At 45.8% G+C, this 22,500-nt stretch overlaps 2 protein-coding genes across 4 annotated transcripts in view; one reads left to right on the top strand and one right to left on the bottom strand.

The window, feature by feature from the left end:
* The window catches only part of zbtb46 (zinc finger and BTB domain containing 46), a 20,135-nt gene extending 11,370 nt beyond the window's left edge, over positions 1 to 8,765 (top strand). The window contains exons 6-7 of the mRNA XM_030351065.1: positions 2,635 to 2,810; positions 3,309 to 8,765. Of these exons, the coding sequence (XP_030206925.1) occupies positions 2,635 to 2,810; positions 3,309 to 3,854 (722 nt within the window). The 3' untranslated portion in view covers positions 3,855 to 8,765. The remainder of the gene's footprint in view (positions 1 to 2,634; positions 2,811 to 3,308) is intronic.
* Positions 8,766 to 9,095: 330 nt separating this feature from the next.
* Positions 9,096 to 22,500, bottom strand: part of slc2a4rg (SLC2A4 regulator) — a 37,925-nt gene continuing 24,520 nt past the window's right edge. Inside the window, exons 5-9 of one of the 3 annotated variants that reach the window (XM_030361107.1) lie at positions 19,158 to 19,258; positions 16,224 to 16,497; positions 15,413 to 15,538; positions 14,850 to 14,977; positions 9,096 to 14,468 (exon numbers count right to left, since the gene is read on the bottom strand). In XM_030361107.1, the coding sequence (XP_030216967.1) occupies positions 14,360 to 14,468; positions 14,850 to 14,977; positions 15,413 to 15,538; positions 16,224 to 16,497; positions 19,158 to 19,258 (738 nt within the window). In that variant the 3' untranslated portion in view covers positions 9,096 to 14,359. Of the gene's footprint in view, positions 14,472 to 14,849; positions 14,978 to 15,412; positions 15,539 to 16,223; positions 16,498 to 19,157; positions 19,259 to 22,500 lie in introns of all 3 variants that reach the window. The other 2 variants (XM_030361100.1, XM_030361114.1) reach the window with 2 other exon arrangements.

Below are 22,500 nucleotides of genomic sequence, written 5' to 3'. Positions count from 1 at the left end.
GAGGCTTTTACAAGGAACATGTCTCAGGGAAAAGGGGTTACAGACCCCCTACTGTGTGGAGCCTCAGAGAGTTCCTGTTTGGATTGGGAGGACCTAATAGGATTGAAGGCACAGAACCAGCGTCCGGGTTCTGATACGCACAGGAGCATTTCGATGCGCGTCATAGTCTGTGGACCAATGGCATGGTTAGATACAGTGTATAGTATATATTATTATGTGTGTGGCTACTTCTTCTTTGAAAAACCAAATAATAAACAAAAATACAAAAATACAAATGTATGCCCGTATCCCATTTGTTGGAAAGTTCTCCCCTCCTCCTTTTTCAGCACAGGTATCAGGTACAGTACGAGGATGTTTTTACCGAATGCCGTCCATTACGTTGAATGCTTCTACCGGTCCCCCGACTGTGTGCAACACAGGAGGACCTCGCTCAAATATTCTTAACTCTCCTAAACTCAACACTTGAAACTTACTAAATGAATGAAAGAGTCTGCCTCGACACTACTGGTGGAGAGCTGTCAGGCGTTCCTGTGGCCCCACCGCTCACACAACAGCACCACCCTCAGGAAGTCAGCAGCATTGCCCTGCTGTATGAGGGCCATAAACTACCATAAATTCCAACGGCCAAACCCTGATTTTGGCATTGTAGATAAAAGTAGGCAGAGCGGCATTTAAAAAGAAAAACGGAACACGCCCAACGCGCAGGATGGGCTCAGGAGGAAGAGCTAGTGTTTGTAGTCTGTAGTTCCCCTCGCCCTCCTACCTACTGCACGTGTCTTTAGAACGTTACAGATGGGAGAACGACACAAAGCCGGCCAACAGAGTAGAAACAGCCATACTGCATGGGGGGTTGGGGAGCCATGCTCTTTGTGCCTTGCTCTCTGACCCACATCTGCTGAGTCCTGCTCATACGACGCATTTGCTAAAGCGGGACAGTAATTGGCTCTCCTTGACCCTTGACCTCGGAGCTAAAGTGGCAGCAGTGGGGGAAAATGGACCAGTATGAGTCCTATTGTAGCGAGGAGCCATGAAAGGAGTGGGAATTAATTAAGAGTCTGTTTGCGCTGAGAATGAATGAAGAACAGTCGCTCGTGAACCAGAGGATATACCCTCTTTTAATGGGAGATTGCCCCCACAGACACTGATGTCTCAATAGATACCATGGGACATCTTTGATCTGTGTGTCATTGTGTGTCCTCATAATGTCCATATCGCTCACATAACCGTTTCCTTTATTTGCTTAGAAAGGGTTTGCCGATGTGTTTGTGATTTGCGTGTCGGAAACAAAAGTGAAGACCTGTTTAGAGAAACCACTCCAGTGTTAATCTGTGAGAAAAATAAATCTGATCCAAAAGTAGGAACTAACAAGGTGCTCAGTCGATTCTGGGTGAGGGTCATGTTTGTGAAACGGCAAATTATTTACATCCTATTGAAGTATTTTCCCGTATTCATTTTTTGGGTAAATATTAAATGAAACAACTATTGTGCAGTTGCTTTTGTGTATTTCCTCTTTGTTGGCCTCTTCACAGAGAGATCCTCTCTTAATCAAAGCAGCTCCTTTGCATAGCTTTTACTATTATTAAATTGGGACGGAGGCTGAATCAAACGATTCCGCTGTTTGTTTTCTTTCCCATCCAGGAACTTGTCGAGCGCGTGCTAATAATCCCATTCTTCCATTTCCCAGTTGAATCCAAAGTGCGATCATAACCTTCAATGCATTTCTTGTTCTCCATGTATCTGCATGTCTTCTTCTTTCTGATTAATTATCCTGTCTACAGTCCCAAAAAAAAAAGCAGTGTCTATTTAAAGACAGAGGTAAATATAACACATCTTAGTCCGACCTCAAAGCCCCTCTCTGTGCTCCCTCCCTACCTTGCTACGGTAGCAGTAGTGCGTGTTGTCCTTGTGAAATATAAAGACAGTTCTGTGTTCCTTTAAATGTTTACACACACAAAGACATGCTGCTCACACACACACACACACACACACACACACACACACACACACACACACACACACACACACACACACACACACACACACACACACACACACACACACACACACACGCCAGTACTCTACTTCCATCCCCTTTATGTAGCCCACTGCCATTTATGTCTAGACATTGAGATTATTGGCAATGTACGCAAACGCACAGTATAAGGTTAGGACATGATATTAGCTGTGTTTCCCTTGTTTGCTTCAGTATTTCCTTTTGCCACCCCGCTGTTGTGTTGATGTTCATACATTTCCTTTACCTTTCCTACAATCCCCCCCCCCCCCCCCCCCCCTTTGTCTTTGTATGCAGGGGGGGAAAAACTGTTGTCAGGGCAACTAAACCTTCTGTTATAAGTATGGCCATGGGAACTGATGAGGCTGTTACACTATACTGCCAATTTAAATGCAGCAGGAACACTTTAGCATTTTATTTAAATGCAAGGATTTTGATTAATTGCTAACCGGTTGTTTCTTCCCTCCCCCCACACCCACACCCTTTCCCAATTCTCTCTCTCTCTCTCTCTCTCTCTCTCTCTCTCTCTCTCTCTCTCTCTCTCTCTCTCTCTCTCTCTCTCTCTCTCTCTGCTCCTCTCTCTCTTTCTGCCTCTCTCTCGCTGTCTCTCTCTCCGCCAACAGTGAACGACTTCACGGTGATCCGCAAGAAGTTCAAGTGCCCCTACTGCAGCTTCTCGGCCATGCACCAGTGCATCCTGAAGAGGCATATGCGCTCCCACACCGGGGAGAGACCCTACCCCTGTGAGATCTGTGGCAAGAAGTTCACCAGGCGGGAGCACATGAAACGACACACACTGGTAAGCACGCTGGAGTTCTCCTGTGTACCAGCAGAGGGCAGCAGATCACTCAGGACGTGTGCTTTACTATTGAAGGGCTTGGTGTTCATTTCAGTTCGATCATACTTATATAAGATGTGATGCATCCGCGAGGTGAATAGGTCATATCACAGGGGGAATGGTTTGCTCTCAGCTGACCTTATTTGATAGGATGGGAACTGTGCTAAGGTTAAATAAACACGACTGCGACTTTCCATATTATAAGTAAAAATATATCGCTTGTTAGTTGTCATCAACCACACCTAAAGCTTACATGGCGTAAGTCACAAACATTACATTTTGGTGTAAAAATAACCAATACCAAAGAATTAACAAGTGAAATTAGTTTTGCCTACTTTGAATGAAAAAGTCCAAGCATGTTGTGGGGGTTTCTGAACGACCTGTGCTGCTCCACGTGCTCCAACGCCCCCTCTTCCTCCTCCCCCTCCTCCCCCTCCTCCCCCTTCGTTGCCCCAACAGGTCCACAGCAAGGACAAGAAGTACGTGTGCAAAGTCTGCAGCCGGGTGTTCATGTCGGCCGCCAGCGTGGGCATCAAGCACGGCTCCCGCCGCCACGGCGTCTGTGCCGACTGCTCCGGCAGGGGCATGGCGGCGCTGCTGGACCACCGCCACCACCACCACCACCACCACCACGGGGGAGAGGAGGAGGAGGAGGCCGGCGCCGGGGACATCTCCCCAGAGGAGGAGCTCTACCCCGGCGACCACCACCGCTTCCACGACGACCAGGCCAACGAGTGCGACGGCGACGGCGACGAGGAGATGATGGCGGAGGGCGAGATGGAGGCGGAGATGGAGGGCGAGATGGCGGGGGAGGGCGAAGGGGAGGGCGAAGGGGAGGGGGAGGGGGAGGAGATGGCGGCAGCGGCGGGGAGGGGCAAGTGGAAGGACTCGGGGACGGCGCGGCAGGCGGCAGAGGAGGACAATGAGAAGGAGGAGAGCGACTCGTCTGCGCCGGAGGGCGAGACGCGCAACGGCAGCGAGAAGGACTTCGGTTGGATCTCCTAGGGGCCTCTCCAGACGCCGCCGCCACTGATTGGCCCCTTTCACCGACCGCAGTTGAAGTGATCGCTGCTGCCGTGACCTCTTGAGGCCCAGATCTCTGGCCTCTTTGTGGCCTCCTCAGGTCGGACAGCGGTCAGGGAATGTGTAGAGCGATGCGCAACGACCATCTGATACCGTTGTGGGTGACACAGTCAGGCACACACACACACACACACACACACACGCACCCACACACTCAGACACAGAGACACGTGCACACATGTACTTACATGCACTCGACACACACAGCAACACAACATAGCAACCTTGAGCTAGGGATGTGACGGCCATATTGGAAGGAGAGGGACTGACGATGGCTTTCGGGACAGACTTCTCCTGCTTACCTCCTTATCCTCTTCTGATGCAGTGTTCCTTTTGTCTACTATGGTTTCACTTTCCTTTTCCTCCGTGTTCCAAGGGGATCAAGCCAGAGTACCATAGTTTTGTACTCTACTGTTTGTGAGAAATTTGGAAATATGTAATAGACTCGTCCAAGGACCTGGCTGGACCACAGCTTTTTTTGCTGGTTTGCTGTCACAATCACCATGGAAACCAAGGATTGGAAGACAAGACGTTGGTGCCGGTGGGCGTGCAGAGAGAGAGAGAGAGAGAGAGAGAGAGAGAGAGAGAGAGAGAGAGAGAGAGAGAGAGAGAGAGAGAGAGAGAGAGAGAGAGAGAGCAAGAGAGAGGAAGAGCGTCTGGATGCTATCAGCTTCCAACTTTTTCTTTCTGTTTTTCAGATGGAACCATGGGGTGGAGTGTGGGTGGGGTATGCGGGGGGGGGTACTGGGTAGGGGATGGGGGTGTCTGTTTAAGTTAAGGGACTCTACTTTTGAATCTATTGCAACGCTGCGTGCGTCATGGCGAAATGCCCGATGCTACATCTTCTTTCCAATGCATAGCCCAACTGCCACAGACTTGCACTTTAACCACAGTTAAGGCTCCTCCCCCTGCCCCCCCCCCCCCCCCCGCCCAACCCCCTTAACCCACGGTTTACAATTTTTGGATCCAATCTTTACTTAAACCTAGACAACCTGGTGACCACACCTACCTTTTAGGAGGATACCTTACGTCCTCTTGACTGTTATCATGACGTGTGACAAAATCAACCTTGGATCTTGCAGAATGCAGTTTGCTGTTCATATAGCCTATGCCTTTTAAGTGATGGACCTGAATCTTTTGTTTGATGTTTCCACACATTTCTAGCGACCAATGTTACAAGAAGATACGGGAGGGGTGTGACGGATGTACATACATTTCTTTTTTCTTTTTGGTTTGGGGAGGTTTAACGGAGGGAGAGAATGAGAGAAGGAGTGTGTGAGAGAGAGAGAGAGAGAGAGAGAGAGAGAGAGAGAGAGAGAGAGAGAGAGAGAGAGAGAGAGAGAGAGAGAGAAAGAGAGAGAGAGAGAGAGAGAGAGAGAGAGAGAGAGAGAGAGAGAGAGAGAGAGAGAGAAAGAGAGTGATCTTCAAGCTCTATGCAGCAACAAACGTTGCATGATCTAGCTATTATCTAACAACAGGAACCCTTCATTCGAGATAACATATCAAGTCAATAATACATAGAATCCAACACAATCCTATACAACTGCAACTCTACCCTCAACTACTCTGTCTCTCTGTCTCCGTCTCTCTCTCTTTCTGTCTCTCTTTCTCTCTCTTTCTCTGCCTCCCTCTGTCTCTCTCTCTCTGTATCTCTCTGTGTCTCTCTCTCGCTTTTTCTCTCTCTCTCTCTCTCTCTCTCTCTCTCTCTCTCTCTCTCTCTCTCTCTCTCTCTCTCTCTCTCTCTCTCTCTCTCCCTGTCTCTCTCATTCTCTCTGAGGCCTGTCTGGAGGAGGTCAGGTTGTGTGTATGGATTGGGAAGCAGAGTCTCTGATGTCAAAAAGAGGACCTGATTTTCTTCCTTAACCACATTGCCCTCTGGTCAGTTTTATCATTTCAATTTAAAAAGTGGAACATGCAGTTTTTTTCTCCCAATTTCCATGGACCTTGGACACCCTTTACTGAGATTTTGTATGTATAGAAAAAAGAGGTAGACATTTTGGCAGAAAATCTCCATCATGTTTGATCTTAGTGAATTGTGTAAAGTTAATTTGCTCTTGTATTATTAGTTTCTTTGGTTTAATCGCTATTTATTGATAAATGTTTTACTGAAGTCAAACATGTGACTCCCTGTTTTGGAAGTCACTGTGTCTGCGTGGGGTGAAACAGAAGGAGAGATTGTGGGTGAGGTTCGGCTGGATGTTGTTTGTCAAATAAGTGTTAAAGTCTCTATTGATTTCCTAATGAATCTTTTTTTTGTTTTTTTTGGCAAGAGATTGATAAAGACAATTCAAAAATAGGGCGGTCGATATGATATTAAAACTATCAGAACTTTGATTACTGTTGTTGCTGTTGTTGCTGTTTATATAATTAATGATTATGATTGAAGTGCTGGATGCTAAGCTTTATCGTGTGTTCTTTTTGATATTTTCTATCTTGTATAAGAATAAAGAGCTTTTATACTTTGCCTTGTTGTGGACAGCAAGCCATAGGGCTTTTATCAACCTTTTATTGTGCCAGTTTGACGCTTTTTCAGTCGTAATTGCATATTTTCTACCGAGGGAAATAATTTGAATTTTCAAAGGTATCTGTTCGATATTGATTATCATACATTGAGAAACGCGCTTTTGCATCGAAGATGTACTCTAATTGATCAACATCAAACCAAAAACAATCAAGTACCTTGTATACATGAAGTGCTTTTGTTTCAGTGTGTGCTTATCTGCGCGTGTGAGCGTGTATGTTTGTGCGTGTATGTGTGTATGTGTGTGCAGGTAATTTTTTGAATTAATTATTGTGGTTAATAGCTTTTTGTCATTTGTTTTGAGGTTTTAATTTGAAATATGTCACCATTTGTAACAGTTTATAAAGTGCACGTTATTGTATTACTGTGTGTGTTATGAAGCGCTGCGGTTGAACAGACCTGCTATTTTATGAAGACTACATCCTAAAAACCTAAAATGCGATTTCACAGACCCTAGATGTTTCATCATTGCGTAACACCTCAAATGGAACAAATTCAGGAAGCACTGACTGAAGGCGTAGAAATACAGCACTCAGATAACACGCCCATCACTGGATCGACATGCTCTGGGTCCTAGTGTTGCATACACTTCGAGTTCTGGCACATGGACATTCAGGGGCCATGTGATGCATCCGTGGTCCCTCAGTGGAACCGTGTGTGTGTTGTGAACACGTTAGTGGCCACCAGGCCACTCTCACAGTCACTGTCACAACGAGACACTTTGTTCTTCTTGCCTGACGACAGCCCTTATTCAAGTGTTTTTTTATGTCGGTTATTTATTGTGGTGACGCTTGGCCCATTGACAGAATACTGCTAGTTTTATAGGGAAGAAGCCAACCAATGGGTAGGATGTTTTTTTCTGAATGTTTGACAGTAAGATTTGGGATCCGAGAGTCCGTGACCAATCCCGCGTCCCGTGGTGCTGTGTGTTCATGTAACCCGCCCCCACCTCGCCCCCCCCCCACCCACCCAACACCACCACCACCACCCCATCCCGAACCCCCTGTGTCATCCTCCTCACTGCCTTTACTGTACGTCCTCTTCCTCATGCTGGGTTGTAACTTCAGGAAAATGTTCACCATCAACCCCCCCCCCCCCCTCCTTCTCCCTGGCCCCCTCCCTTCCTCCCCAAACAATATGTGCCTCAATGACATCTCACCTACATCTGGTCTGTGTGTGAGAACGAGAGTGAGAGAGAGATAGAGAGAGAGGGTGTGTGTGTGTGTGTTTGTGCTTGTGTGCGTCCATATATAAATTAATATTTGGTTATCGATGGATGGAAAGAAGAGATTATTGGGATGAAACGATGAATCCGATCAAAGATGCAAACTTCTGGAGGAAAGACTGTTGTTGTTGTTGTTGTTGTTGTTGTTGTTGTTGTTATTGTAGAGAGAGAGAGAGAGAGAGAGAAAAATAGAAAAAAATAAGGGACCGGCTCGTTTTTTTGATTTAGTTTCTTCCTATCTGGTGTGTTGATGACACTCTGTGCCCTTTATTCTGTGCTCTTAACTGCATGCCTGTGTTCATTTCGTCATACCAAAGCGCAATTTTTTCAGTCATCCGCAGACAACTGCAACTATATTATTCCACACAATGCCAAACTGGAACTGTTTGCTTTTTTTTAAATCTCTGCAGACTATGGGTATTAAATAGACATTGTGTAATTTTTTTTGCAATCCCTGATTTAGCCTTTATCGCTTACCACGTGCAAATCATGAAGCCATAGATATGGGTATATCTATATTATACTATATTTCAAATCTGATCTTTTTTCGTTTGTTACTTCAGATTATCTTCTTCTTTTAAGAGTGATGTGTGTATACCTTCATATATATGAATTTATATTACTATTATATATTATTTATTTTCTTGGGTTTGGCGGTGTGTCTTTTATTTGTAAAGGGTCACATTCGCAGCCCAAGGTATTTTTTTTGGTTTGGAATAATATTGTTCAATATTGACACTGAATTTATATCGATAATGAACATTAACCTGTGTTTGTAACAAAATGTGTTAAATAATTACAAAAAAACTACAAAAAACACTGTCCCATTTTTACACTTGTTTTGTTTTTTTGGGCAGAATAATTGCTCCATGTGCAAATATTTTTTTGGGTTGCAAATACTAACCACTTAAAAAAATTATTTCTACGGTCAACCACAAGCCTTCTGTTGTCGGTGTTGGCTTGGACCCTCAGAGGTCTCTCAAGCCTGTTTTGAACTTCATGTGTGGTGGACAAGTTAGCTTGACTTTTATTTGCAAAAAACCAATCAGTCTCAATAAATTTTGAAATTGCTGCTGTAAAGAAGTTACAATGTGTGGCGTCCATTTTATGATCCTTTAGTTGCCCAAGTTAAAATAGGGGATGTGAAATATCCTTGAAAAAAATTGAATAAATAAAAAATATGAGTATAAATTATCCATTCATTAATTTATATTAAATTCAAGTTAGTACACTGACACTAATTATTCTTCCAATCCAATGACATATTCCTATTCAGAAATATACCCGTTTGGGATGAATAAAGTACAACTCATCATATTTATTTTCTCCACTGATATATAATTTTCTCAGTATACAGTTACACATAAATATATATGCTGTCACTAAATATGAAATAAACACAACCAAAAGGCACCCACTTCATCCATTCACGTTTTTATTTTCTCTCCATGACATTTTACATAGCATCACATCGATCACATGGCCAGCATCATCATCACATGTCCATATAAGGTCATCCATCTTCCCAAGCACTTCTCACAGGCTTGCCATTCACACTATCCTTGAGGGCATCATTCCTAAGAAAATGCTTCCTGTGTGTATGCATGTGTTTATGTGTGTGTGTATGTATGGGGGCTGTGGAGTGGATAGCCCCCCTCAGCGGTCGCGGCCTAAGGCTGAAGCTGTGTGTATTTCCCTCTCTGTCTCCCATAGCATAGCATCACGGAGCCACGAAGCACGGTGAATGGAAAACGGGGATCATTTTATATGATCAACGGCTGATTGCTGCTGTAAAGGCAAGCGTAGACACACGCAGAACACAAGCAAACACACACATTAAAAACCTTCAGTGTTATCTCTTAAAAGAATAAAGAAAAAAAAGTATGGAGGGAAAAAAAATGATAAAGAAAATAACATAAACAAGCGAGGCTAAACATGCATGATAACAACTTTACATGTCAATCAATCAATCAATGAGAAGCAAAGGGTCAGCTTTCACAACAGCCGCTAACAGGGCTCAGTATGGACACAGCAAGCAGAGATAGAATTCAACAGAAGACAGCGTGACATAGACGACGTACGCAAACAAACAAACAGAAATGCAAAATAGGGGATTGTGGAGCTCAGCAGTGGAGTGGAAGCAAGAGGCGGGCGGCGGAGCTGCCTTTGTTGATCCCTGTCGCTCTGAAAGGGCGCCGGTTGGCGTACACAACGACAGAACCTTGACAATCAGGAGAGCAACATCCACTTCTCTTAACTTATCTTAGCTCGTATTTGGGAAAAGAGAAAGCTTTTTTTCTTTTTGTTTTTCAATGATGCACATTTCAAGGGTATAATTAGCTTAATTAACTGTATAGACACATGGATGGGGGGTAGGGGGGTAGCGGTGAAGCAGCACAGGACAGGAGGCAAATGACGGAACAGGGGAGTAAATGTACAGGGTCTAGAAATGTAGTGAAGAAGATCACAGGAGACATTAACACGTAGGATTCGGTCGTAGACACAATACGGATGACGGCCGAGGCTTTGCTGTCTGCTGGAATGTGCGAGGCAGGACAGATATTCACACCCGGTCTAAACCACTGTCCTCAAGACAGACCCCAGAAGGCCAAAACATGAACCTGCCTGGCATAAACTTTGACACGAAAAAAGCACAAGTAACACCGACTACAATAACGGAAAATAATACAAATATGACATATCTGACATTTGGCATGGAAAAGGCATGACGATTATCTGCAGGAGCCATAAGCCATGAGCTCAGGTTAGTTGTTCAATTTTTTTTAAACCATATCATTGCACAAAGTAGGATTTGAAGCTGAATACTGCATTGTTGTGTGTTTGTGTATGTTGATTACGAAATGTGGCGGTGGGTCTCTTGCTGGTGTGTGTGTGATTTGATAGTAAAGTCAGGAAGCGCTACAGGTTCATGATAACAGAAGCCAGCATAATAACAAGGGAAATTAACACACAATCTTTTCTTTTTTACGCTTTACATTCAACCGGTTGTTGTCTTCTCCCACTTGCCTCTAAGCTACAATTTACATTTGCGTCTTTACAAGTCTACTATAGCTTGGAAATTACCTTAAAATACACACACAGAGGAAAATTTTCTATGCGACTAACTTATGCTGTAAAACAGTTTGTTTTAATTTAACAGATATAACATCACAGATAAAAAGTAAGAAAACAAGCCATCACGGACGTGTCTATATGATGTGTTTATACAGGAAAGCCCGGCAACTACAAATCCATCTAACAACATAATAATCTATAATAGTCTATATCCCACTACTCTTTACCTGCCAGTGCCCAATTCCCCCAGGCCCACTCATTCAGAGCTGAAACTTGTTCCCTGTTCTGGCATCTCCACGCCACCTCCAAGTTCCACCTCTGACCTCCAACATGATGTGAGTTTCAAACTGGCACTGCTCCCACTCGCCCAAACGTTTAGGTTCAGCGTTTGATTCGGTCGTTCGTCACTTTTGTGGTTCTATTCTCGAAAACAAACTATTTTTTGTCTTACCCCAGAGTTCTCTCTGACCAAGCGTTCCTAAGCACACCTGAGGACGAAAGCACCCGGACCGGTGGACTGTGGCGGCCATTTTAGTGCAATTCACTCAAAAAGAAAACGATGGTAGGCAGAGACCATGGACCTGAAACAGTTTGCACGCGTGCGAACGTCCGATGAAAGCACCGATCTCTGCAACTGTTGATGGAAAAAATTGTAAAGTGCTTTTCAACTGGCGATGGAGAGAGAGACAGAAAGAGAACCTCGGTCGGCCATGCTAGAGAACCTCAGGAACACCAACACCAATGAACAACGGGAGGGACACTGGGACACTGGTCGCCAAACACTGCACCAACCACCACAGCTAGACTCACTCCAAGCAGAATAGAGGCTAGGGGAAGATATTACTTATTTTACAGGAGGGAGTCAAAGGGTCTTCTTCAGGAGACTCCCGGCATTTACAGAGCACCTATCATGATGTACTACCGAGTGACGCCGATTGCTTCCCACTGCTGCCACTCTGACTCTCCTGCTCGTACCACACCCAACAGGCACACACCCACAACACTTTAATCAGCATCTTATCCACCAAACTAGGTTCTGTCGAAAACCATCCTCAGCACAGAGTGCAACACAGGGTGAAACACATCATCCCGACACCCCCTCCCTCCCGCATCCCTGAAGCCCCATCAGGCAGTGATTTACCCCCCCCCCCCCCCAACATTTCCCGATAGGACTAAACAAAAACAAATGAAAAAAGAAATTCCATTTTACTTCAAAATGTTTTTATAAAATTCCCATGTATAAAAACATGACTTTGCGCAGTGCAAGTTAGTGCAATTTTATTAGGTACATATACACACCTTTCCTTTTTCTATGTTCTTGTCATTGGCACTTTGTGAATTTGACCGGAATATACCTGTAGACTGTTTTCACACTAAGATATTGAGCAGAACCTGCTTATCTGAGATTCCACTGGACTTTATTCTTTACAGGCAAATAAACTTTTTTTTATTTTCAAGGAAAAAAAGCCCAAAATGTAAATAAAACGTTGGTTTACCAAACAAGAAAAGACTGGTATTTGTTAAAGTCTAACTATATACGCCAGTTTGTGACCACTATTAGCATCCAAGCTAACGAGGCGCGTGTCTTCCCTTGGGATGTATTGGAAGGGTTGACAAGTCACCAATGATGCTGCGCTGGACACATTTCGCTTGCAGCGCAGGCGTCCCTATGGCAACAGAGAGGTTATATTGCCAAGCCAAATCGTTCTGCAGTCATATGTTTATCTTTTACAAAAGTTAACAAATAGGAAGAAACAGGCACTCTGTATTTTTTTGTTTGTGTGTGTGTATGTGTGCATGTATGTGTGTCCGTCTGTTTGTTTGTTTGAGTGTGTGCGTGCACCTGTGTATTTATGCGGCACAAGTAATGCGGCATGACTTTCCGTCACATCAATATTGAAAGCTATTCGAGTTGAGAGGCAACTTATTATTGAGTAAAATGCATTGTGTAACCTGACTATTATCCACTAGAGGGCAGTGATTACTTTAACAGGACAGAACGACTTGATTTTCTTGATACATTTGTAGGACAGGAATGCTTTCAAGCTCACAATATAAAACGAAATGCCTCAGGGAAAGGTGATTGTGTGACCGTAACTGCCATAATTATGTTGCTAAAATCCTCCATCCATCCTAATTCTGAAAGACGGTTACAATTCTTGTTCGGTCCAATCGTGGTTATTTTAATACATGATGAGTGCCCTATAATGGCTTTGTGCCATCATAATGTGTCATACGCTGAAGGCCCTACACGCCTTAAACATGTTTGAATGTGAGCTGTTGGATCTATCAGCAATTAGTCAGTGATTCGGGGGAGATCGACCTGATAGCAAGTTTGCTGTGTGAGTTACACACACGCAAACACACACATACACACACACACACACACACACACACACACACACACACACACACACACACACACACACACACACACACACACACACACACACACACACACACACACACACACACACACACAAAATCAAACACACGCACGCAGGCGCACGCCTCTGAAGACTTGTTTAAACACTAACGAATCAACTCAAAGCAAGAGACAATATCACGTATTGCAATCCTACAGATTGCACAGTGCAACCACCAGTTACCACGGCAACTAGTTGCAGAAAATAAGAAGGTTGAGATCCACTCTTCCGGGAGTATGCTGTGGTTACAGTGATACTGAGAGAAGACATAATTCTTCAAGGTGCATATCTAGGTTACAGCTACAAAATAAAAAGTGGATAGTCTTAAACATGTTTGATTAGAAACGACAAACGAAAGAGAAACTTTTGGTACCACTTTGTGTGAGCGTTTTTTTTGTTGTCTTTTTTTTTTTTTTACGTGCATTTATGCAAATGACAGATGTACAACGCGCAGAACTTTTGATTGTTTCCTATACAGGAAGCACATATCTCACATTATGGAGTCAGACAGAAATAATGTCAGACGGTGGAAGTTGAAGATAATTGTTTTTTCTACTGTTAATGCTTATTCCAAAAAAATAAAAGAGGGGAAGTAGAGGTTCTTAGCCGTGTTTTCTGCCTATTTACAGATGGGCATTGAAATTGAACTGGCTGTAACAAGATTTTGATTAATGATTGCCTTTGGTAGATCTGCTGTCAAATAAACAGACAAACAGACAAACATATATCCTCAAAGATGCTGATGGAGCAAAGTGGGTTTAACCCCACAAGATTTTCTACACCCCAACCCCACCTTAACAGTAGCTTAAACACGATCCTGGTGATCACATGAATATATGAAAAAAAGCTTATCTTTAAGTCTTCAAACTGTCATGAATCAAGGCCAGCAGATTACAAATCTCTCAGTTCTGAAAAAACAGACATTAGGTTTTTTTAGTTTTTTTCTTGAGCGCGTGTTAACCCACCAGTTGTAATTCCGTTGGTTTTGTTGTTGTGTTTGAAGCCAGCGCAGTGGCTACAAAAGCTGGCTACAAAAGCTGTAGGGAAGCAGTGCTGAGAGCTTCATAGTCAAGTCATTTCTCTTTTTCCACCACCCCCATATCCTCGTTGGAGGAGTCCGCCTCACTGTGGCTCTGGATCATGGAGGAGACCATCTCGATGAAGCAAGGGGGGTAGCCTTTTAGTCGGTGAATCTCTGGCAGGCTTTTTTCCAGCGGCAGGCTGTGCACCACATGTCACGCTTCTCCATGCCATACACCTTCCTGCACTTCTTCGCCTCCCCTCGGGGTCTCCTTGGCAACAACAGAGAAGGCAAGGTAAGCCCACTCACTTACGAACACATGTGAACAGCTGCACACGCATGCACATGATGCACACACACACACACACACACACGCACACACACACACACACACACACACACACACACACACACACACACGCACACACACACACACACACACACACACACACACACACCCACAGGCAACCACACACACATGCACAACCACACACACACACACACACACACACACACACACACACACACACACACACACACACACACACACACACACACACACACACACACACACACACACATGAACAACCACACACACATGACACACACAGAAAGAGCAGTGCAGAGAGTTGTCAGTAGGTGGGTGTACCTGGTTCCCAGGGCTGGTTTGGGTGCCGGTGTTGTCAGAGCGTGGGTCTTGTTGACAGTGCTGTTGGCGCCGGGCACAGCTTGCCTACGCTCCCCTGTGCTCACAGCCCGGACATGACTTAATGGACCCTGGACGTTTCAAGAGAGGTCACATTGAGTCATGGTCATTCACAGCCCACCCAGGGAGTGCAAGGAAACAGTATGCGGTATACAAATGCTGTACGCTGCACACAACAAGAGGTTTCATACACGACGGGCCGATAGATTCAATGGGGGGATGAAGCAGGAAAGAAGCAGAGCAAAAAGCAGGGTTAGAGAACGCAACCATCCAAGAGCTGTAAGCAGGATATTAGAGGAAACACAGGACAGAGAAGCAACTGTCGAGTGAAGATGACAGTGCCATAAATAAAGAGAGAGGGGGGAGAATGTGTGTGTGTGTGTGAGAGAGAGAGAGAGAGAGAGAGAGAGAGAGAGAGAGAGAGAGAGAGAGAGAGAGAGAGAGAGAGAGAGAGAGAGAGAGAGAGAGAGAGAGAGAGAGAGAGAGAGAGAGCAAGCCGGACTCACCGGAAGCAGGCCTTTAAAAGCAACGGGTGGGGGCAGCCATGAAACACTGGTGCTGTTCCCAGTGTCAGCGCTGCTGCCCGGGCCAGCCAGCTCTGAAGCCACTGGGACACTGACCAAGGCATTGGCCTGGAGGAATGGATGGAAATGCCGACACACACAAACAGAACAGAACCGCAGACACAAACACATACACATGCAGCCACAGACAAACACACACATTCAGATGTGCATTCACACGCACACATGGACGGTAACACGTAGATACAGTCATAACGACGCAGAGACACAGACACACACACACACACACACACACACACACACACACACACACACACACACACACACACACACACACACACACACACACACACACACACAGACGACAAGCAGACAAATAGAGACACACACACACGGCCGGGTGAGGTTAGGCATTAGCGATGGGTGAGTGAAATGGGAGAAATGGATATGAGAGCGAGGTTGAAATAGAGTAGAAGGGACCATTTGAATCAGCAGAAGAGGGGTTTCAGAGTAGACGTTGCGTAGGCGTGTGTGTGTTTATATGTGTGTGTTAAGAATGGCGTATCTATACTACCAAAGCATGAGGGCAGATGGCAAGCAGAACAAAAGAGTCTGTTCACTGTGTTTGGTTTCTGAGAGACTGGTGGATGATGATTCATCACTTCACAATGCTAATACCAAAAAGAGACGTTCCTCCCACAATCCTACACTAAACATAGATAACACGCTACACACAAAAAAACAGTCAAACAATGAGGCACAAATCTTATCTGAAGTCGTACGCGCGTTCTACCTGGTAGGCGTGGTCAGTGCGGATGTGGCAGAGCGTGGAGGGGGCCGATTGGCTGAGCAGGCTGGGGGCGTCGCCGGGGACCCCCTTCACGCAGATGTGCTCGGAGCGGGGGATGTGGGCTAGTGCAGGCGGGAAGACGGGCGGAGGTCCGGCCGTGGTGGGCGAGGTGGGGGTGAGGCTGGACAGGCCCTCCGATAGGCTGTCCATGTTGACCTCGATCTCCGTGTAGTAGAAGTCCTCTTCGCCATCGCTGTAGTCCGAGTCGCTCATCTGCCTGCATGAGGGACTCCGTGTCAGTGGGATCGAATGCGACGCCCTATCTGGTCGTTGAGACAGACAGGGTGCGAACGACGGGGGGGCCAGGGGGGTCTCAGCCCCCCTTAATGAGACATGAGGTCCCCTGAAAACATGACTTTTGAAATTTTGGGGGGGGTCTCTAAAATATTGGCAAAATGCTGTTTTTTCCCATGCATTTCCTTTTTGTTTTTGTATTGCATAATCATGGATCAAGTGTAAAATGTGGCTATTTTTAATGTATGATTTGCGCATGACGGTGATTTATCATCTTCATAAAGATACCGGCCTGCATGCAATTATTGTCCTCACCATTGAAGCGTGGGGGCGCCATGTCCTAAACGTCACTTAAAATCAGACATCGGAGAGCCGCTGGACCCGCGCAATTTCGTATTACATGTTTTGCAGTCATGTCTAGAAGAAAACAGGGGAACCTACTCGCAAATTTCGGATTTACAAAGAAATCAAAGACGAATGAATCTAAGGAGCAGCAAGAGGCGAGTTCTTCGGCAGAGGCTAGCTTGGGGACAACCGACACCACCACCGCTGCACTTGCGGGGACTGCTGCCGGTGAAAGCCCGCCAACAGCTGACAGCTCAGGGTGCACTCACACTAGGCCATCTGGCCGTGGCCGTTGGCCGTTTTCACACCTAGCCGTGCTCAACTGGCCCCATTGTTTTCTGGCCTGCACTCACATTAGGCCATCTGGCCGTGGCCGTTGGCCGTCGCAACTGTGGCCTGGCCACGGTAGGCTCTTGTACATACGTCATCACGTCGTAAGTAACACGTCATCACCAAGCGTCCGCTGCATGGACCATAATAAAGTCTGCCGCCAGTCAGAGTTTTAACAACAATGGACAACAACACAGAGAACACAGTTCGCACTTTGATGAGTCTGTTGCTTATCGTCTGCCCAAATAGCTAACAGACACTCGACTTCTCTATGGGACCAACGTGAACCAACAGTTGAACCGCTTGACGCCATGTTTACCATTTAATGGGAAAGAAGGCTCGTCGCCTTTATTATGTCTGTGGTCGTCGCATGGACTATACGTCATCCAGCTCAGGTTGCGTAGCCGTGCGTGTGCGCGTGTCGGCTCATTAGCATCTGTACCGTGGCGGCCCGTACGTTAGCAGCACACCTCTCCCAAGTGGCCAAGTTGGCCTGGCCTGGCCAGACTGGCCACACTCACACTGGCAGATTTGAGCACGGTGTGAAGGTGTGAAAACGGCCATGGCCACGGCCAGATGGCCTAGTGTGAGTGCACCCTCAGAGGCCGCTGATGACGGTGACTCCATACATTGCCTGGCCCACCACTAGTGACATATCTCTCCGCTGAAGTTTCAATGAGAGGCCCTGTAGCTCACGGAGTATGTCTTTCATGCAAGCCAGATCCATTCATATATATTAATATTTCTATGAAAATACAGCATTTTTTCTCAATAGCGCCCAGGTCATGTGACCTTATGACTCCAAATCAGTGGTGGATCACATTACTAAACAGGCTGATTAAGACACACCTCATTCTATTAGCTTTGAAATTATCCTTATAATAATAAATAACAAATAAGTCAATATAAATTATTATAGTTATATAGTTATTGAACAGCTACTTTAAAAGGATTTAAACTGAAACTGCCTATCAGCTTTTTATAGGCATATTGCTTATCTGAATCAATGGTCTATCTATTTATCTATCCCATTCACTTGAAATATCCGGAAAATTGTATAACTCATTACAACGTAAATTGTTTGGGTGGTGCTGTTATATATTTCTGACAGCAGGGGGCAGTAAGAGCACCCTCTGATCATTATTTGCAGGCATCTCTCTTCTGCTTAAAGCTATGGTGGGCAACTTATAACAGCAAAATGTTTCTTCATATTAGTTTAAATTCTCCATACATCAATATCAATCAATCAAATGCTCTTGAGAAAAAGAAAATCTGGTATCTATGGCTGTCACACCTGTAATAATAAGAAAGTCAAATGCTTTGATTCGGCCCAATGTAATGATGGGAAGGCCTCCATCGGTATGTCTACATACCTATGCCTCTACCGGCACACCGTCTGCCTTACTGCGCATGACTGTTGTCTTCCACGAGGCTAGACAGACCTATGGCTAAAGCTAGCAAGCTAGTCGCACGTTTTGGGGAGTGGCTTTGGATGGAGGCCAGAAGGGAGGCCTCAGATGTTTTCGGTTGGATACTTTCGAAAAACGAGTGACATAAGTCATCCAGACATAATACCAACACGTGTTCACTCCTTCTTAGCATGAGACCCACAGTAGAGTAGCAATCAACACCTGTGTATTTTGCATGGAGAGACAACATTTGAGATGAGGCAAAGCTGATTGTGGTGCAGACGTGTACTCAAGAAAAAGAGCACTCTAGCAAACCATGAAGGAATACACAAATATTTTAATAGGAGATTTGTTGAATAAATATTATATATTATGTTTATGTGTATTTTGGCAACTTTTTGGAGCAGGATATATCACTGGATACAAAATAATCTATCCTCTCCTATCATACTGTTTAGATTTGACCATCTTTTCGTGACTCTTTCCAATCCAACCCCACCTGCACACACTGATGGGCAACACCCCCCCCCCCCCGGGGGCTGGCGTCATGGAACCTTACCCCAGGTGAATGGTGCGGACGTGTCTCTGGATCCCTGAGGAAGTGCTCAGGACCTTCTCACAGTTCTTCCACAGGCACTTGAACATCACCTTCATGGAGTTCTGAAGCACAGAGGGACAGCACAGGCCTGGGGTTACACACACAAGACTCTGCAGTGGCCACTGTTACTGGTCAACAGCCTCCAGCGCTCAGCCAGGCCAAACATTTAGATATGTTGCAGATTGTTTCCGGTTGATATATATGTATCAGGTTTATACAGAGTGCATACATGGTTTACATAAAGGGTAAATATTTGTACATTCAAGGGGTTTCAGAGTGGGGTTCAGAGTGTATATTTAGTATTTATACAGATAGCGGGGGGGATCGTTGGTTGACCAGGGACCACACAACTACGAAACATTAGAGAGGAATTAGACCAGCAGGGCTTTAAAAATAGAAACCTGATATCAGTCTGCTGAAAGCTCATACAGAGACTGAGAGAGGGAGGCAGGGAAGGAGAAGAGATAGTGAGAGAGCAAGAGATGGAGAGAGAGAGAGGGAGAGAGGGATAGAGGGAGAGAGGGAGAGAGAGAGAGAGAGAGAGAGAGAGAGAGAGAGAGAGAGAGAGAGAGAGAGAGAGAGAGAGAGAGAGAGAGAGAGAGGGGTGGATAGAGGGAGAGAGGGAGAGAGAGAGGGAGAGAGAATGAGGAAATTCTACACTCCGCTCTTCACCTCACGGCCGTCTCATGTGCGTTGACAGACGCATGGCAGAGTATCAGTGCTGTGACGGCCTCTGCCACGCACCCACGCACACACCCACGGCTCCAATGTCAGAATCGCACAGCAAGACGCTGCAGAGCACTCGCTGCAGACACGGCTGTTTTAACCCCATATCTACCGGCACTGCCTTCAGGAAACACACACACACACACGCCCGCGCACACACGCAGGCACGCACACACACACTCGCATGCACGCACGCACACAGACATAAACACAGACACACACACACACGCACACACACATACAAACACACACGCACACCATGGCCTCCTCATGACTTCATCTCTACAAGATCACTGATGAATGCTGTCTTAGCTTACATCAAATATTTCTAATACTATGTTATTATATTTTTTCATCTTCTTCATTAAAACAACAAAATCCTCCCTCCTACCATTCCTTGCCTCACATATTTCCTTCTGTTCTTTTTCTTTCTGAGCTTATGTGTGTGTGTGTTGTTCTTTGTGTGTGTGTGTGTGTGTGTGTGGCTCTGTGTATGTTTGTGTGCACGTGCGTGTGTGTGTGCTTTTGTGTGTGTGTGTGTGTGTGTGTGTGTGTGTGTTTGTTTGTGTGTGGTTCTGTGCATGTGTGTGTGTGTGTGTGTGTATTTGTGTGTTTGTGTGCATGTGTGTATTCGTGTATGTGTGTGTGTGTGTGTGTGTGTGTGTGTGTGTGTGTGTGTGTGTGTGTGTGTGTGTGTGTGTGTGTGTGGGAGGGGTGGTTTGCTTCTACTCCGACACTACTTTTCCAGAAAATGGTATCGGGGGCTGGCAGCCGTCCGGGCGCAGGCAGGCAGCAACACGCTCCAGCACTAATGAAAGACAGTGGGTGTGGATTCCCATTACCTTTCATCTGTCTCCAGCCAATAGAGGTGGAGGGGTAGAGAGAGGGGAGATGAGGTGGAGAGGTGGAAAGAGAGAGAGAGAGAGAGAGAGAGAGAGAGAGAGAGAGAGAGAGAGAGAGAGAGAGAGAGAGAGAGAGAGAGAGAGATATGAAAGAGTGTGACCAAGAAAGGGAGAGAGCAAGAGAGAGCAAGGGAGGCCGAGAGCAAGAGAGAGTGATATACAGAGTAAAAGAGAGCGTGAAACAGCTTTTTATCCCTGACTATAGTCAACCCTCTCCTGCATAAATCTAGTAGGCTCTCTCTGTCAGGGCTGCTCTCTCCTTCTCTCTCTTACTCTCTCTCTCTCTTGTGTAAGGGCACCATGTAAACTAGTGAGTATTGGAGCAGTTTAAATTGTGCCGTTGATATAAACTTTGTTAGAAGCCCAGTTCCCCACTCCACCACAAAGCTCTAGTATTTAAAAAAAAAAAAACATTACGAGGAAACTTTAATCCAAAACAATCAGGGAGCTCTTAGAAGGCAAGCTTTATTTTCCCGCCTCTCGATGAAGTTTCAGTAAAGGCTGACGATTACTCCCGCTTATTAATCCTCTTATAAGTCCTCAGCCACTGACACAATCACACCGCCTTCCTCCCAAAATGCACAGCAGCTAATTGGGGGCTTAGGACTCACAGGGTGCCGACCGCGGCGCAAAGTTAGCCCCAAAGAAAAGGTTGTTAGCATGCGTTAGCTCGCCCGTGCCACACATGTGTACTCTCGGTTGAACTTGAACTTGAACTTTACCATTCAATTTCATGTCATTTCCTGTGTGCTTATCTGCTGATACGATGCTAGCCAGCTAACGGTAGAGGGCCCCGGGGGACTGCCGGTGCATGCTGGGTAATACGCTTCCGCCGGCACCACCACACGAGCGAGATGAGAGATCACACACTCCCTGCCGTGGCGGAGCCATGCTCTCGTCGGCCTGTCTGTTTGTGAGCCAGCGCAGTGTAGCAAGCTAGCCTGTGTTGCGCGCCCCTGCCTCCAGCATCCTCTCTCACCGTCTACCTTACCCACTCATCTCTGCATGCACACACACACACACACACACACACACACACACACACACACACACACACACACACACACACACACACACACACACACACACACACACACACACACATACACACACATCTACGCAGACGCCCCCCCCCACACACATACACACACACATACAGATTTATGTTCACTCTGTTCCTTCAGTCCCGGGTGGATGGGTATCCCCCCGGTTCTGTTCTCATCTAAACTCTCTCAGTTTCCTCCTCAAGAGATGATCGCAAGCAGAGCAGAAAGACTCTTGATACCTAAAACCAGCCTGACTTGGCCGACAGCTGTGTGGTTAGCAGGAGGAGTGGAGCAGAGATAAAAGGAGAGGGAGGATGAGGAAGGGAGAGAACGTCCATCCATCACTTCTAGGGACACAAAGGAGGCAGGATGGGGTGTGTGTGTGCGTGAAGATCTTGAAACACGCTGGGATCACGATTCATGAATGTTATCCCGGGACTTTCCCGATGGGAAAAGGAAAAGTTAAAAGGAAAAGAGTGTATCTTATTTCTTTTTGTAAATATTTTATGTACAGGAGACTGAAGAGTGAAAGGAAAGAGGGTTGAAGATAAGAGGGAAAGATGTGTAGAATTAGGACCACAGGTGGGAATCAAACCCGGGTCGCTACAAGCCAAAAGGCCTTCATGGGGG

The sequence above is a fragment of the Gadus morhua genome, chromosome 1 (assembly GCF_902167405.1).
Source record: "Gadus morhua chromosome 1, gadMor3.0, whole genome shotgun sequence".
Classification (NCBI taxonomy): domain Eukaryota; kingdom Metazoa; phylum Chordata; class Actinopteri; order Gadiformes; family Gadidae; genus Gadus; species Gadus morhua.
Note: the sequence above shows the minus strand (reverse complement) of the source record. Positions and strands in the feature narration are given on the sequence as shown.